Raw genomic sequence first — 18530 nt, forward strand, 5'->3', positions numbered from 1 at the left:
TCCACAAGGAAGGTGGGCTCATCTTGGGCGGCTGCCCGAGGGGTCTCGGCTTTACAACTTTGCCGAGCAGCTACTTGGTCAGGGGCAAACACGTTTGCTAAATTCTACAAATTTGATACCCTGGCTAAGGAGGACCTGGAGTTCTCTCATTCGGTGCTGCAGAGTCATCCGCACTCTCCCGCCCGTTTGGGATAATCCCCATGGTCCTTTCAGGAACCCCAGCATCCACTAGGACGATAGAGAAAATAAGAATTTACTTACCGATAATTCTATTTCTCGGAGTCCGTAGTGGATGCTGGGCGCCCATCCCAAGTGCGGATTATCTGCAATACTTGTACATAGTTACAAAAATCGGGTTATTATTGTTGTGAGCCATCTTTTCAGAGGCTCCGCTGTTATCATACTGTTAACTGGGTTTAGATCACAAGTTGTACGGTGTGATTGGTGTGGCTGGTATGAGTCTTACCCGGGATTCAAAATTCCTCCCTAATTGTGTACGCTCGTCCGGGCACAGTACCTAACTGGCTTGGAGGAGGGTCATAGGGGGAGGAGCCAGTGCACACCACCTGATCGGAAAGCTTTACTTTTGTGCCCTGTCTCCTGCGGAGCCGCTATTCCCCATGGTCCTTTCAGGAACCCCAGCATCCCCTACGGACTCCGAGAAATAGAATTATCGGTAAGTAAATTCTTATTTTTTTTTTCACCAGATATAAGTGAATGTCAGTGTACGACCATTCACTACTGCTTTATTCATTTGTAGTTAAACACTAAACTAAAGGTGTGTACACACTAGGCGTTGTGTTCTGTGAGCAACATTGCTTAATGTTTCCCGGGCCGCCTGACGGCGAGCATACACACTGTTATATCGCTAGCGATATCGCACAGTGACATGCTGCGGCCAGCTGGAGCATGCAGCTTTGGACGAGGAGTCTAAATTGAGCTACGTGCATGGCCGAGACTGAGGGTCGTTAATAACCCGCAGAGCCGCGCATCGCTCGTCGTCGGCTGCATACACACTGAGCGATATAGTAAACTATATTGTTCAGGAGGGGGAAAATGAGCGACAAAGATGACTGTATTGCTAAGTGTGTATGCACCTCAAGAGTCAACATGACTGTTCTGTTGCCAAAATATACACAAAAAGCCACTATTATTTTAGTTAATCTAAAGTCCTAAGAAGTGCTATTGTGTTTATCTTTTCTAGTTGTGTGTTCTGCTTTGGTAGTGCATTTGGTGGTGCAGGTTAAGTATCCCATATCCGAAATATGGAATTTTTTGAGTGAGATAGTGAAAATAGGATTTTAATTACCTACCAGTAAATCCTTTTCTCGTAGTCCGTAGAGCAGGCATTCCCAACCACGGTCCTCAAGGCACACCAACAGTGCAGGTTTTAGTGATATCCAGGCTGCAGCACAGATGGTTAAATCAAAATAGCTCAGCTACTAATTAAGTCACCTGTGCTGAAGGCTGGATATCACTAAAACCTGCACTGTTAGTGTGCCTTGAGGACCGTGGTTGGGAATGCCTGCCGTAGAGGATGCTGGGGTCCACATTAGTACCATGGGGTATAGACTGGTCCACTAGGAGCCACGGGCACTTTAAGCGTTTAGTAGTGTGTTCTGGCTCCTCCCTCTATGCCCCTCCTACCAGACTTAGTCTAGAAACTGTGCCTAAGGAGACTGACATACTTCGAGAGAAGGAAATAAACAGATATTGGTGAGATTCACACCAGCTCACACATAAGGCAAACTAAGCCAACTAGCTTGAACAAGTCAGCAACTGCTGAACAACAGTACTTAACCAAGTAACAAGGTAGTACCAAACCAAGTAACAACTGCAGGAGAACGAAGCGCTGGGCAGGCGCCCAGCATCCTCTACGGACTACGAGAAAAGGATTTACCGGTAGGTAATTAAAATCCTATTTTCTCTTACGTCCTAGAGGATGCTTGGGTCCACATTAGTACCATAGGGATGTACCAAAGCTCCCAGTACAGAGGGAGGGAGAGCGCTGGGGCTCCTGCAGAACAGATCGACCAAACTTTAGGTCCTTAGAGGCCAAAGTATCGAACTTGTAGAACTTAGCAATTGTGTTCGACCCTGACCAAGTAGCGCTTGGCAAAGCTGTAAAGCCGAGACACCCCGGGCAGCCGCCCAGGAAGACACCACCTTACGAGTAGAATGGGCCTTAACAGGTTTTGGACACGGCAAGCCTGCCGTAGAATATGCATGCTGGATAGTAAATCTGATCCAGCGAAAAATCGTCTGCTTAGAAGCAGGATACCCAATCTTGTTGGGGTCATAAAGGACAAAAAGAGAGTCCGACTTTCTGTGACGATAAGTTCTCTTCACATAAGTCTTCAAAGCCCTCACAACATCCGAGGACTTTGAGGTAATGGAGGAGTCAGTAGCCACTGGCACCACAATAGGTTGGTAGATATGAAAAGCCAACACAACCTTTAGAAGAAATTGCTGACGCGTCCTGAGCTCAGCTCTATCTTCATGGAAAATTAAGTAGGGGCTTTTGCAGGACAAAGCACCCAATTCAGACACGCCTAGCAGATACTAATGCCAACAGTGTGACCGCCTTCCAAGTGAGAAACTTGACTTCAGACCTCCTGTAAAGGCTCGAAACAATCTGATTGCTGGAACTCAACACCACGTTAAAATCCCAAGGTGCCGTAGGAGGCACAAAGTAGTGTTCACTCTAGGATATTTTTAGGGCAGGGTGCTGAGCATTGTAGAGGGCACATTTTTATTTTGAAGGGCACATTTTTGATGTGATGCTTTGCGCACAATGCATAGCGCATATGTTTATAGTTTTTGTACATACATTTTGCCCTTAGTAAATCATATACCCATACATACATATAAGACACCTAACATATGTACTTAGAAACATACTGTATATGTCCAGTCTTCTTGAAAGATCGGCTGTAGCATATACACAAGTAGATAATATAAATGTCTTTTCCAGTGCTGAAGTAGTTATAATCCGTATGTGTTATAAAACAGAAAAGTTAAACAATGGGTTAAAATATATAGGAAAATAATAAGTCTGTTCTACTAGGGAAATACTGTAAGCAGTACATGCTCACTGCTTACCCTGTTCTTTCCCTCTTTATCAGAGTGCTGTGTTACTTACAGTGCCTCCTCTGCCATCCAGTTGGCTAAGGATAGAAATTGTGTTCCAATTTCAGAAGTTGGCAAGGAGTAGATGACATTGTAACATGCACTCTGACTGTTACAGTCTGTATACAAGGGGGCGATTTATGGCCCTGCAGGGTGCACTGAAAAAGGGCAGGGTGCTTTTTCACATTTCAAAAATGAGCATGGTGCTGCACCCTGCTGAAACAGCCTAGAAGGAACACTAACAAAGGGAGGCTGGATGTGCAGCACCCCTTTCAAGAAAGTCTGAACCTCAGGGATGAAAGCCAAATGTTTCTGGAAGAAAATGGACAAGGCCGAAATCTGGACTTTTATGGAGCCCAAACGTATGCACACATCCACACCTGCTTGCAGGAAGAGGAGAAACCGCCCAAGTTGAAACTCCACCATAGGAAACTTCTTGGATTCACACCAAGTCACATGCTTTTGCCAAATGCGATGGTAATGTTTAGACATTACTGCTTTCTTAGCCTGGATCAGGGTAGGAATAACCTTTTTTGGAATGTCTTTCCGAGCTAAAATCTGGCATTCAACCTCCATGTTGTCAAATGTAGCCGTGGTAAGTCTTGATAAGCGAACGGCCCCTGTTGCAGAAGGTCCTCCCGAAGAGGAAGAGGCCTCTGATCTTCCAGCAGTAACTCCAGAAGATCTGCATACCAAGCCCTCCTTGGCCAATCCGGAGCAATGAGGATCGCCTGAACTCTTGTTCTTTTTATACGTTTTAGAATCCTTGGGATGAGCGGGAGTGGAAGGAACACATACACCGACTGTAAGGTCCACGGAGCCACCAGTGCTTACACCGCCTCTGCCTGTGGGTTTCTCGACCTGGAACAGTACCTGCGAAGCTTCTTGTTGAGGCAGGAGGCAATCATGTCTATGTGAGGTACGCACCAAAGACTTGTCACCTCTGCGAACACCTCTGGGTGGATTCCCCACTCTCCTGGATGGAGATCGTGTCTGCTGAGGAAGTCCGCTTCCCAATTGTCCACTCCTGGAATAAAGATTGCTGAGAGCGCCATTGCGTGTCTTTCTGCCCAGAGTAGGATCTTTGTTACCTCTGTCATTGCAGATCTTCTCTTTGTTCCGCCTTGTCGGTTGATGTAGGCCACAGTCATTACATTGTCCGACTGCACCTGAATGGCCTGGCCCTGCAGAAGATGTGCCGCTTGTAGAAGGCCATTGAATATGGCTCTCAGTTCCAGAATGTTTATTGGAAGGATAGATTCCAGACTTGACCACCTTCCTTAGTTTTCCCCTTGGGTTACCGCGCCCCAACCTCTGAGACTTGCATCCGTGGTTAGAAGGATCCAGTTCTGAATCCTGAACCTGCGGCCCTCAAGAAGGTGAGGTATTTGCATCCACCATAGGAGTGAATTCCTGGCTTTCGGCGACAGATGTATCCTCTGGTGCATGTGTAGGTGGGATCCCGACCACTTGTCCAGAAGATCCAGTTGGAAGGACCGTGCATGAAATCTTTCGTACTGTAGAGCCTCATAGGAGGCAACCATCTTCCCCAGAAGGGATCAGTACTAAATGCCGCCGGTCGGAATCCCGGCGGTCGAAATACCGACGCCGGAATCCCGACCACACAATCCCGACAGGGGTGGCGAGCGGAACGCAGCCCCTTGCGGGCTCGCTTCGCTCGCCACGCTGCGGGCACGGTGCCTCGCTACGCTCGGCACACTATTATATTCTCCCTCTATGGGTGTCGTGGACACCCACGGAGGGAGAATGTCGGGATTGTGGCGGTCGGGATTCCGGGGTCTGTATTTCGACCGCCGGGATTCCGGCCGGCGGCATCTTGACCGCATCCCCCCCAGAAGACGAATGCATTGATGAACCGATACCCGGCTAGGCTTTAAGTCATCCCAGCCCATTGTTTGTATCACCAACGCTTACTCCAGTGGTAGAAATACCCTCTGCACTTCCGTGTCGAGGATCATCCCTAGGAAAGACAATCTCATTGCCTGCTCCAAATGTGACTTTGGAAGATTCAGGATTCATCCATGATCCTAGAGCAGTTGAGTTGTGAGTACAATGGACTGCAACAACTTCTCCCTGGACGATGCTTTTATCAGCAGATCGTCCAGATATGGAATTATGCTCACATCTCTGCTTGCGGAGTAGAAGCATCATCTCTGCCATTACTTTGGTGAACACCCTCGATGCCGTGGATAGGCGGAATGGCAGCGTCCGGAACTGATAGTGATAGTCCAACAGCGCAAACCTGAGATAAACCTCGTGTGGCGGCCAAATAGGAATGTGAAGGTATGCATCCTTGATATCTAAGGATACCAGGAATTCCCCCTCCTCCAGACCTGAGATCACTGCTCTCAGAGGTTCCATCTTGAACTTGAATTCCCACAAATATGGATTTAACGATTTGAGGTTCAATATTGGTCTGACCGAACCGTCTGGCTTCGGCACCACAAAAAGGTTTGAGTAGTAACCCTTGTTTTCCAGATGAGGTGAAACTGGAACAATTACATTTGCCCTTTCCAATTTTTGAATGACTTCCTGTAAGATGGCCCTTTCTGTCAGCAAAGCTGGTAAGCCTGATTTGAAAAATCTGTGAGGCGGGAGCTCTTGAAACTCCAGTCTGTACCCCTGAGATACAATATCCTGTACCCAGGGGTCCAGGCCTGAGGACGCCCAGATCTGACTGAAATTTCTTAGACGTGCTCCCACCTGGCCAACCTCCAGGCTGGGAGGTCCACCGTCATGCCGAGGATTTTGAGGTAACAGAACCCGGCTTCTTTTCCTGGGAACCTGCCGGTGCAGGTTTTCTGGATTTTCCCCGACCACCTCTGAAGAAGGTGGAAGGAGACTTGGACTTCTTAACCTTTGCGGTCCGAAAGGCATGCATTGTAGACGCAGAGAAAGGTTGTTTCGGCGTCTGAGTGGATGAGGGAAGAAAGGTTGACTTACCCGCGGTTGCCGTGGAGATCCATGCATCCAAAGCTTCCCCAAATAGAGCATGACCTGTGAAGGGTAGGTTCTCCACACTCTTCTTGGATTCCGCATCTGCAGACCATTGGCGCAGCCAGAATCCCCTACATGCCGAGACCGCCATGGAAGACGTCCGTGCATTTAGATAATCAAGGTCCTTCATGGCCTCCACCATGAAACCCGCAGAATCCTGTATGTGACGTAAAAACATTTCAATGTCACTTCTATCCATAGTATCTAAATACTCTAGTAACGTGCTGACCACATTACTATGGCTTTAGGAATCCATGCACAAGCAATAGTGGGCCTAAGTGCCACGCCTGAAGCAGTGTATATGCATTTGAGCGTAGTCTCAATCTTGCGACCTACCGGTTCTTTCAAAGCGGTAGACCCAGGGACAGGTAAAACCATCTTTTTAGACAATCTAGAAACAGAAGCGTCTACTATAGGAGGGTTTTCCCACTTTTTCCTATCCTCTTAAGGGAAAGGAAAAGCAACTAGAACTCTTTGGGATCTGGAATTTTTTCTCCGGGTTTTCCCAGGATTTTTCAAATAATGCGTTTACTTCCCTAGACGCAGGGAAGGTGAGGGAGACTTTTATTGTCCGTAAAGAAAGCCTCCTCAACCTACAACACCCTTCTGCAGGCCTCATCCCTACTTCGGAATCAAGCCATTCAAGTCCAGTCAGACAATGTAATGGCGGTAACGTGCATAAACCGTCAGGGCAGAACGAAATGCAGAGCAGCAATGTCAGAGGTGTAAAAATTCTCCTCTGGAGGAAAAACACGCCGTGGTGTTGTCGGCGGTCTTCATTCCAGGAGTAGACAACTGGGAAGCAGACTTCCTCAGCAGACACGACCTGCACCCGTGGGAGTGGAGCCTTCACCCGTAAGTGTTCAGGTGCTTGACACGTCGGTGGGGATATCCACAAATCGCCATGATGGCCTCTCGTCTCAACAAGAAGCTCAAGCGGTATTGTTCCAGGTTGAGAGACCCACAAGCAGTGGCGGTAGATGCTCTGACAACTCCGTGGGTCTACCAGATGGTGTACGTGTTTCCTCCACTTCCTCTGATCCCAAGAATTCTAAAAAGAATAAGAAGGGAAAAGGTTCAAGCAATACTCATTGCTCCGGACTGACCAAGAAGGGCCTGGTACGCAGACCTTCTGGAGATGCTCCTCAAAGATCTGTGGCCTCTGCCTCTTCGCGAGGATCTTCTGCAACAGGGCCCGTTCGTCTATCAAGACTTACCGCGGCTACGTTTAACGGCATCGATGTTGAATGGCTGATCCTAGTCAGGAGAGGGATTCCTGACAAGGTCATCCCGACTATGATCCAAGCCAGGAAAGGGGTAACGTCTAAACATTACCACCATATATGGAAGATGTATGTCTCTGGATGTGAGAGCAGACAATTTTCTGCGTGGAATTTCATCTGGGACGTTTCCTGCTTTTTCTGCAGTCGGGAGTGGATGTGGGCCTACACCTAGGTTCCATTAAAGTCCAGATTTCGGCTTTGTCTATTTCGTTCAGAAACAGTTGTCCTCTCTTCCTGAGGTTTAGACGTTCTTGAAAGGTGTTCTGCACATCCAGCCTCCCGCGGCACCTTTGAATCTTAGTCTGGGGCTGCAGTTCCTCCAATCGGACTGGTTTAAACCGTTACAGGAGGTTGGCGTAAAGTACCTTACGTGGAAGATCATCACACTATTGGCCTTGGCCTCAGCAAGACATGTGTCGGAACTAGGGGCGTTGTCTTACAAGAGTCCCTACTTAATTTTCCATGAGGACAGAGCTGAACTAAGAACTCATCAGCAGTTTCTTCCTAAGGTGGTGTCTGCGTTTCACATCAACCAACCTCTGCTACTTCAAAGTCTTTGGATGTTGTGAGGGCTTTGAAGGTGTATGTATAGAGAACAGCTCGTCACAGAAAATGCGACTCGCTGTTCGTTCTCTCTGATCCCAATAAAATGGGTGTCCTGCTTCAAAGCAGTCTATTGCACGCTGGATCAAGCTCACGATCCAGCATGCTTATTCCACGGAAGGATTGCCTGTTCCAAATTCTGTACAGGCCCACTCTACTAGGTCGGTGGGTTTGTCTTGGGCGGCTGCCCTGGGTGTGTCCGCTTTACAGCTCTGCCAAGCAGCTCCTTGGTCAGATTCAAACACATTTGCCAAGTTCTGCAAATTCGATACTTTGGCCTCTGAGGACCTTCAGTTTGGTCAATCAGTTCTGCAGGAACCTCAGCACTCTCCCACCCGGTTTGGGAGCTTTGGTACTTCCCTGTGGTACTTAATGGCTTTCCAGTATCCTCTAGGACGTAAGAGAAAATAGGATTTTAGTTACCTACCGGTAATTCCTTTTCTCGTAGTCCGTAGAGGATACTGGGCGCCCGCCCGATGCTTAGTTTTTCCTGCACTGTTATTTGGTTAAGTATTCTGGTTTGTTGAGCCGTTGCTGTTCATGTTTAAAGTTTGGTTAGCATGGTTTTCCTATTGTTCTGCGTGAGCTTGTTCGTAATCGCACCACTTTTATTATCTATCCTCTCAAAGTATGTCCGTCTCCTCGGGCACAGTTTCCTAGACTGAGTCTGGTAGGAGGGACATAGAGGGAGGAGCCAGCGCACACTATCACATTCTTAAAGTGCCCAAGGATCCTAGTAAACCCATCTATACCCCATGGTACTAAATGGATTCCCAGTATCCTCTACGGACTACAAGAAAAGGATTTACCGGTAGGTAATTAAAATCCTATTTTTACTCAGTGGTCCAAAGTCCTCATTTCTGATGAGAGCAAATTTTGCATCTCATTTGGAAACCAAGGTCCCAGAGTATGGAGGAAGAATGGAGAGGCACACAATCTAAGATGCTTAAAGTCCACTGTGAAGTTTCCACAGTCTGTGTTGATCTGGGGAGCCATGTCATCTGCTGGTGTTGGTCCACTGTACTTTCTTAAGTCCAGTGTCAACGCCGCCGTCTACCAGGATATTTTAGAGCACTTCATGCTTCCTTCAGCACACAAGCTTTATGGAGATGCTGACTTAATTTTCCTGCACCTGCCCACACTGCCAAAAGTACCAAAACCTGGTTCAGTGACTGTGGGATTACTGTGCTGGATTGGTAAGCAAACTCACCTGACCTGAACCCCATAGAGAATGTATGGGGCATTGCCAAGAGAAAGATGAGACATGAAGCATCCTGGTCTTCCATAACACCTCAGCCATGCCACAGGCTGATAAAATCCATGCCATGCCGCATTGAGGCAGTAATTCATGCAAAAGGGGCCCTAGCCAAGTGCTGAGTACATAAGCATGATTATACTTTCCAGGGGGCTGATATTTCTCTATTTAAAATCCTTTTTTCTTTTCTTTTTTTTTATTGATTTTATGTAATATTATAATTTTCTGAGATTTTGAATTTGGGGTTATCTTAAACTGTAAGCCACAATCATCAAAATTATAACAAATAAAGGTTTGACATATCTCAGTTTGCATGTAATGAGTCTATATACAGGTTGAGTATCCCATATCCAAATATTCCGAAATACGGACTTTTTTGTATGAGAGTGAGATAGTGAAACCTTTGTTTTTTGATGGCTCAATGTACACAAACTTTGTTTAATACACAAAGTTATTAAAAATATTGTATTAAATGACCTTTAGGCTGTGTGTATAATGTGTATATGAAACATAAATGAATTGTGTGAATGTAGACACACTTTGTTTAATGTACAAAGTTATAAAAAATATTGGCTAAAATGACCTTCAGGCTGTGTGTATAAGGTGTATATGTAACATAAATACATTATGTGCTTAGATTTAGGTCCCATCACCATGATATCTCATTATGGTATGCAATTATTCCAAAATACGGAAAAATCCCATATCCAAAATACCTCTGGTCCCAAGCATTTTGGATAAGGGATACTCAACCTATAATATATTAGTTTCATCTTTTAAGTTGAATTACTGAAATAAATTAACTTTTGCACGATATTCTAATTTTCTGAGTTTCACGTGTATTTCCATTTTCTCATATGAATACATACAGAATTTAGTAGCAAATCAACAGCATTTTCATGTGCAAGTGATATTTAATTAGATGTGTTTAAAAGTATGCAAAATGTGTTAGTTTAACAGTGTAATGAGATTCTCCAATGCGGTTGAATTTACTTATTTATTTATTTTATTTATTTTAAATCAACATAGAGACCACAGGGAAGGCTTCAGGAGAAAACCTTTATATCACCATGCGTATGTGCGAGATCACTCACCACTCAGAAGAGAGTCCTCCTATTTCCGAGAATCTCCTGTTACCCGAAAAGATTCTCCACACAGTAGATCTGGCTCCAGTGTCAGCAGCAGGAGCTATTCTCCAGACAAGGGCAAAACATTAGCCTCCCATCAACACAGAAGTATGTATGGTTTTGTGTTTTAATTACCTTATCTATACGTTAATAGCGGAAGGGCGACTGTTATGAGTGACCTATTTCTATGATGCCATTGTCTGAGCAGAGCGTATCATATACCAAATTAAAGGGCTTGGTCTGTGGATTTGCAAATTTGAAGTTGTAATTGTTGCTTGGTTTCAGAGTTATGTGGCAAAATGTCTGTCTTCCATTTACCTTGCATCACCATTTTGCTCTGGAAAATGTGACAGTTTGTGAACTCTCCCTGTGCACCTGCTGGGTTGTCTGGAAACTGACTTATTTGTAGCCACCCACTAAACAGGGATTTTTCCAAATTCATCTCCGGGGGGGTGTAAAAATAGGTAAAATGGTCCACCCAGCACCCATCAGCTAGTATTTTGTGTCCATAGTACTCATTAAGGCTTAAGATTTATCTTTCTATTTACATTATCAAATTTCTTTTGAATGTTCATTAACCTCATGCGTCTTATGCCCTAAAGCTTTATTTTAATAAATGAAAGATTGTTTTATTTAGAAACAGTGGCTTTCATTTTTGTGTCAGTTACAATTGAGCACCTGACAACTACAGATGTGTCCTCATACATCTAGCCTGAATATACCACGCAGAGTGATGTGTCTGGTGCAAGTGAGCCGCCAGGTCCCAATTAACTGCTAGCATAGAGCAGAAACATTTCTTAATTGTAATGCAATGCGACTAGGACACACAATGACACAATGCTGATTAATTTGATATGTGATACTTGTATATTATGTGTGAGTCTGTACACGGAGCAGAACAGAACTTGTCTTGGAAATAAGCTACTGCGCTGTAGCAATTTTCAAATTCAGAGACTCAGTCGCACACAGATATACTGTGCAAGTGTCACATCAAATTAATCCGTACAATGTCCTGGTACAGTGCATCTGGAAAGTATTTACAGCGCTTCACTCTTTCCACATTTTGTTATTTCTCTAACGTCCTAGTGGATGCTGGGGACTCCGTCAGGACCATGGGGATTAGCGGCTCCGCAGGAGACAGGGCACAAAAATAAAGCTTTAGGATCAGGTGGTGTGCACTGGCTCCTCCCCCTATGACCCTCCTCCAAGCCTCTGTTAGGTTTTTGTGCCCGTCCGAGCAGGGTGCAATCTAGGTGGCTCTCCTAAAGAGCTGCTTAGAAAAAGTTTTTAGGTTTTTTATTTTCAGTGAGTCCTGCTGGCAACAGGCTCACTGCATCGAGGGACTTAGGGGAGAGAAGTCAACTCACCTGCGTGCAGGATGGATTGGCTTCTTAGGCTACTGGACACCATTAGCTCCAGAGGGATCGAACACAGGCCCAGCCATGGAGTCCGGTCCCGGAGCCGCGCCGCCGACCCCCCTTGCAGATGCCGAAGATGGAAGAGGTCCAGAAGCAGGCGGCAGAAGACTTTTCAGTCTTCCTGAGGTAGCGCACAGCACTGCAGCTGTGCGCCATTGTTGTCAGCACACTTCACACAGCGGTCACGGAGGGTGCAGGGCGCTGGGGGGGCGCCCTGGGCAGCAATGTATAATACCTTTTTATGGCTAAAAAATACATCACATATAGCCCTTGAGGCTATATGGATGTATTTAACCCCTGCCAGATCTCACAAACTCCGGAGAAGAGCCCGCCGAAATAGGGGGCGGGGCTTATTCTCCTCAGCACACAGCGCCATTTTCCTGCTCAGCTCCGCTGTGAGGAAGGCTCCCAGGACTCTCCCCTGCACTGCACTACAGAAACAGGGTAAAACAGAGAGGGGGGGCACTTTTTTTGGCGATATTACTATATTTAAGCTGCTATAAGGATACAACACTTATATAGGGTTGTTCCCATATATATTATAGCGCTTGGGTGTGTGCTGGCAAACTCTCCCTCTGTCTCCCCAAAGGGCTAGTGGGGTCCTGTCTTCAATAGAGCATTCCCTGTGTGTCTGCTGTGTGTCGGTACGTGTGTGTCGACATGTATGAGGACGATGTTGGTGTGGAGGCAGAGCAATTGCCGGTAATGGTGATGTCACCCCCCAGGGAGTCGACACCGGAATGGATGGCTTTGTTTATGGAATTACGTGATAATGTCAGCACATTACAAAAATCAGTTGACGACATGAGACGGCCGGAAAACCAGTTAGTACCTGCCCAGGCGTCTCAGACACCGTCAGGGGCTGTAAAACGCCCTTTACCTCAGTCGGTCGACACAGACCCAGACACGGACACTGAATCTAGTGTCGACGGTGAAGAAACAAACGTATTTTCCAGTAGGGCCACACGTTATATGATCACGGCAATGAAGGAGGCTTTGCATATCTCTGATACTACAAGTACCACAAAAAGGGGTATTATGTGGGGGGTGAAAAAACTACCTGTAGTTTTTCCTGAATCAGAGGAATTGAATGATGTATGTGATGAAGCGTGGGTTAACCCAGATAGAAAAGTGCTAATTTCAAAAAAGTTATTGGCATTATACCCTTTCCCGCCAGAGGTTAGGGCGCGCTGGGAAACACCCCCTAAGGTGGATAAGGCGCTCACACGCTTATCAAAACAAGTGGCGTTACCGTCTCCTGATACGGCCGCCCTCAAGGATCCAGCTGATAGGAGGCTGGAAACTACCCTAAAAAGTATATACACACATACTGGTGTTATACTGCGACCAGCCATCGCCTCAGCCTGGATGTGCAGTGCTGGGGTGGTCTGGTCGGATTCCCTGACTGAAAATATTGATACCCTGGATAGGGACAGTATTTTACAGACTTTTGAGCAATTAAAGGATGCTTTTCTTTATATGCGAGATGCTCAGAGGGATATTTGCACTCTGGCATCGAGAGTAAGTGCGATGTCCATATCTGCCAGAAGAAGTTTATGGACACGACAGTGGTCAGGTGATGCGGATTCCAAACGGCATATGGAAGTATTGCCGTATAAAGGGGAGGAATTATTTGGCGTCGGTCTATCGGATTTGGTGGCCACGGCAACTGCCGGGAAATCCACCTTTTTACCTCAGACCCCCTCCCAACAGAAAAAGACACCGTCTTTTCAGCCGCAGTCCTTTCGGTCCTATAAGAAGCGGGCAAAAGGACAGTCATATCTGCCCCGAGGCAGAGGAAAGGGTAAGAGAGGGCAGCAAGCAGCTCCTTCCCAGGAACAGAAGCCCTCCGCGGGTTCTGCAAAGCCCTCAGCATGACGCTGGGGCTTTACAAGCGGACTCTGGAACGGTGGGGGGTCGACGAAAGAATTTCAGCGCGCAGTGGGCTTGCTCACAGGTGGACCCCTGGATCCTGCAGGTAGTGTCTCAGGGTTACAGGTTGGAATTCGAGAAGTCTCCCCCTCGCCGGTTCCTAAAGTCTGCTTTGCCAACGTCTCCCTCAGACAGGGCGACGGTATTGGAAGCCATTCACAAGCTGTTTTCTCAGCAGGTGATAGTCAAGGTACCCCTCCTACAACAGGAAAAGGGGTATTACTCCACGCTATTTGTGGTACCAAAGCCGGACGGCTCGGTAAGACCTATTCTAAATCTGAAATCTTTGAACCTGTACATACAAAAATTCAAGTTCAAGATGGAATCACTCAGAGCAGTGATAGCGAATCTGGAAGAAGGGGACTTTATGGTGTCCCTGGACATAAAAGATGCTTACCTGCATGTCCCAATTTGCCCTTCACATCAAGGGTACCTCGGGTTCGTGGTGCAAAACTGTCATTATCAGTTTCAGACGCTGCCGTTTGGATTGTCCACGGCACCTCGGGTCTTTACCAAGGTAATGGCCGAAATGATGATTCTTCTGCGAAGAAGAGGCGTATTAATTATCCCTTACTTGGACGATCTCCTGATAAGGGCAAGGTCCAGAGAACAGCTGGAGGACGGAGTAGCACTAACCCAAGTAGTGCTGCAACAACACGGGTGGATTCTGAATTTTCCAAAATCTCAGTTGACCCCGACAACACGTCTGCTGTTCCTGGGAATGATTCTGGACACAGTTCAGAAAAAGGTGTTTCTTCCGGAGGAGAAAGCCAAGGAGTTATCCGAACTTGTCAGGAACCTCCTAAAACCAGGAAAAGTGTCTGTGCATCAATGCACAAGAGTCCTGGGAAAGATGGTGGCTTCTTACGAAGCAATCCCATTCGGCAGATTCCACGCACGAACTTTTCAGTGGGATCTGCTGGACAAATGGTCCGGATCGCATCTGCAGATGCATCAGCGGATAACCTTATCGCCACGGACAAGGGTGTCTCTTCTGTGGTGGTTGCAGAGTGCTCATCTGTTAGAAGGCCGCAGATTCGGCATACAGGACTGGGTCCTGGTGACCACGGATGCCAGTCTGAGAGGCTGGGGAGCGGTCACACAGGGAAGAAACTTCCAGGGAGTATGGTCAAGCCTGGAGATGTCTCTTCACATAAATATACTGGAGCTAAGAGCGATTTACAATGCTCTAAGCCTGGCAAAACCCCTGCTTCAGGGTCAGCCGGTGTTGATCCAGTCGGACAACATCACGGCAGTCGCCCACGTAAACAGACAGGGCGGCACAAGAAGCAGGAGAGCAATGGCAGAAGCTGCAAGGATTCTTCGCTGGGCGGAAGATCATGTGATAGCACTGTCAGCAGTGTTCATTCCGGGAGTGGTCAGTTGGGAAGCAGACTTCCTCAGCAGACACGATCTACACCCGGGAGAGTGGGGACTTCATCCAGAAGTCTTCCACATGATTGTGAACCGTTGGGAAAAACCAAAGGTGGATATGATGGCGTCTCGCCTCAACAAAAAACTGGACAGGTATTGCGCCAGGTCAAGAGACCCTCAGGCAATAGCTGTGGACGCTCTGGTAACACCGTGGGTGTTCCAGTCAGTGTATGTGTTTCCTCCTCTGCCTCTCATACCCAAAGTACTGAGAATTATAAGGCAAAGGGGAGTAAGAACGATACTCGTGGCTCCGGATTGGCCAAGAAGAACTTGGTACCCAGAACTTCAGGAGATGCTCACGGAAAATCCGTGGCCTCTACCTCTAAGACGGGACCTGATTCAGCAGGGACCGTGTCTATTCCAAGACTTACCGCGGCTGCGTTTGACGGCGTGGCGGTTGAACGCCGAATTCTAAGGGAAAAAGGCATTCCAGAAGAGGTCATTCCTACACTGGTTAAAGCCAGGAAGGAGGTGACTGCACAACATTATCACCGCATTTGGAGAAAATATGTTGCGTGGTGTGAGGCCAGGAAGGGCCCCACGGAGGAATTTCAATTGGGTCGATTCCTACATTTCCTGCAAACAGGATTGTCTATGGGCCTCAAGTTGGGGTCCATTAAGGTTCAAATTTCGGCCCTGTCGATTTTCTTCCAGAAAGAATTGGCTTCAGTTCCTGAAGTCCAGACTTTTGTAAAAGGAGTACTACATATACAGCCCCCGGTTGTGCCCCCAGTGGCACCGTGGGACCTTAATGTAGTTTTGGATTTTCTCAAATCCCATTGGTTTGAGCCACTCAAATCGGCGGATTTGAAATATCTTACATGGAAAGTAACCATGCTACTGGCCCTGGCTTCAGCCAGGAGAGTGTCAGAATTGGCGGCTTTATCGTATAAAAGCCCATATCTGATTTTCCATTCGGACAGGGCAGAACTGCGGACGCGTCCTCATTTTCTGCCTAAGGTGGTGTCAGCGTTTCACCTGAACCAGCCTATTGTGGTGCCTGCGGCTACTAGCGATTTGGAGGATTCCAAGTTGCTGGACGTTGTCAGGGCATTGAAAATATATATTTCAAGGACGGCTGGAGTCAGAAAATCTGACTCGCTGTTTATACTGTATGCACCCAACAAGCTGGGTGCTCCTGCTTCTAAGCAGACGATTGCTCGTTGGATTTGTAGCACAATTCAACTTGCACATTCTGTGGCAGGCCTGCCACAGCCTAAATCTGTCAAGGCCCATTCCACAAGGAAGGTGGGCTCATCCTGGGCGGCTGCCCGAGGGGTCTCGGCATTACAACTCTGCCGAGCAGCTACGTGGTCGGGGGAGAACACGTTTGTAAAATTCTACAAATTTGATACCCTGGCTAAAGAGGACCTGGAGTTCTCTCATTCGGTGCTGCAGAGTCATCCGCACTCTCCCGCCCGTTTGGGAGCTTTGGTATAATCCCCATGGTCCTGACGGAGTCCCCAGCATCCACTAGGACGTTAGAGAAAATAAGATTTTACTTACCGATAAATCTATTTCTCGTAGTCCGTAGTGGATGCTGGGCGCCCATCCCAAGTGCGGATTGTCTGCAATACTTGTACATAGTTATTGTTACAAAAAAATCGGGTTGTTCTTGTTGTGAGCCGTCTGTTCAGAGGCTCCTACGTTGTCATACTGTTAACTGGGTTCAGATCACAAGTTGTACGGTGTGATTGGTGTGGCTGGTATGAGTCTTACCCGGGATTCAAAATCCTTCCTTATTGTGTACGCTCGTCCGGGCACAGTATCCTAACTGAGGCTTGGAGGAGGGTCATAGGGGGAGGAGCCAGTGCACACCACCTGATCCTAAAGCTTTATTTTTGTGCCCTGTCTCCTGCGGAGCCGCTAATCCCCATGGTCCTGACGGAGTCCCCAGCATCCACTACGGACTACGAGAAATAGATTTATCGGTAAGTAAAATCTTATTTTTACAGCTTTATTACAAAATGGAATAAGTTAATTTTTCCCTCCAAAACTCTACACACAATACAATACTACAATAATGACAACACGAAAAAGTATTTCTCTAACGTCCTAGTGGATGCTGGGGACTCCGTCAGGACCATGGGGAATAGCGGCTCCGCAGGAGACAGGGCACAAAAGTAAAAGCTTTAGGATCATGTGGTGTGCACTGGCTCCTCCCCCTATGACCCTCCTCCAAGCCTCAGTTAGATTTTTGTGCCCAGCCGAGAAGGGTGCAATCTAGGTGGCTCTCCTAAAGAGCTGCTTAGAGTAAAAGTTTTGTTAGGTTTTTTATTTTCAGTGAGTCCTGCTGGCAACAGGCTCACTGCATCGAGGGACTTAGGGGAGAGAAGTGAACTCACCTGCGTGCAGGATGGATTGGTTTCTTAGGCTACTGGACACCATTAGCTCCAGAGGGAGTCGGAACACAGGTCTCACCCTGGGGTTCGTCCCGGAGCCGCGCCGCCGACCCCCTTGCAGATGCCGAAAAATGAAGAGGTCCAGAAACCGGCGGCAGAAGACTTTTCAGTCTTCATAAGGTAGCGCACAGCACTGCAGCTGTGCGCCATTGTTGTCAGCACACTTCATAACAGCGGTCACTGAGGGTGCAGGGTGCTGGGGGGGGCGCTCTGGGCAGCAATGATGGTACCTTATTCTGGCTAAAAATACATCACATATAGCCCCTGGGGGCTATATGGATGTATTTAACCCCTGCCAGGTCTCAGAAAAACGGGAGAAGAAGCCCGCCGAAAAGGGGGCGGGGCCTATTCTCCTCAGCACACAGCGCCATTTTCCCTCACAGAAATGCTGGTGGGAAGGCTCCCAGGCTCTCCCCTGCACTGCACTACAGAAACAGGGTTAAAACAGAGAGGGGGGGCACTGATTTGGCGATATGACTACATATATTAAAATGCTATAAGGGAAAAGCACTTATATAAAGGTTGTCCCTGTATAATTATAGCGTTTTTGGTGTGTGCTGGCAAACTCTCCCTCTGTCTCCCCAAAGGGCTAGTGGGTCCTGTCCTCTATCAGAGCATTCCCTGTGTGTGTGCTGTGTGTCGGTACGTGTGTGTCGACATGTATGAGGACGATGTTGGGAGGTGGAGCAAATTGCCTGTAATGGTGATGTCATTCTCTAGGGAGTCGACACCGGAATAGATGGCTTATTTAAGGAATTACGTGATAATGTCAACACGCTGCAAGTCGGTTGACGACATGAGACGGCCGGCAAACATATTAGTATCTGTCCAGGCGTCTAAAACACCGTCAGGGATGTTATAATGCCCATTTTACCTCAGTCGGTCGACATAGACACGGACACTGACTCCAGTGTCGACGGTGAAGAAAC

The 18530-nt window shown here is 47.3% G+C and overlaps 1 protein-coding gene across 8 annotated transcripts in view; it reads left to right on the forward strand.

The window, feature by feature from the left end:
• The window catches only part of PPHLN1 (periphilin 1), a 217531-nt gene that overhangs the window by 83877 nt on the left and 115124 nt on the right, over nucleotides 1-18530 (forward strand). For all 8 annotated transcript variants that reach the window (XM_063927330.1, XM_063927333.1, XM_063927327.1 and 5 more), the window contains one exon: nucleotides 10318-10523. In XM_063927330.1, the coding sequence (XP_063783400.1) occupies nucleotides 10318-10523 (206 nt within the window). The remainder of the gene's footprint in view (nucleotides 1-10317; nucleotides 10524-18530) is intronic.

This window comes from Pseudophryne corroboree, chromosome 6 (assembly GCF_028390025.1).
Source record: "Pseudophryne corroboree isolate aPseCor3 chromosome 6, aPseCor3.hap2, whole genome shotgun sequence".
Taxonomy (NCBI): Eukaryota; Metazoa; Chordata; class Amphibia; order Anura; family Myobatrachidae; genus Pseudophryne; species Pseudophryne corroboree.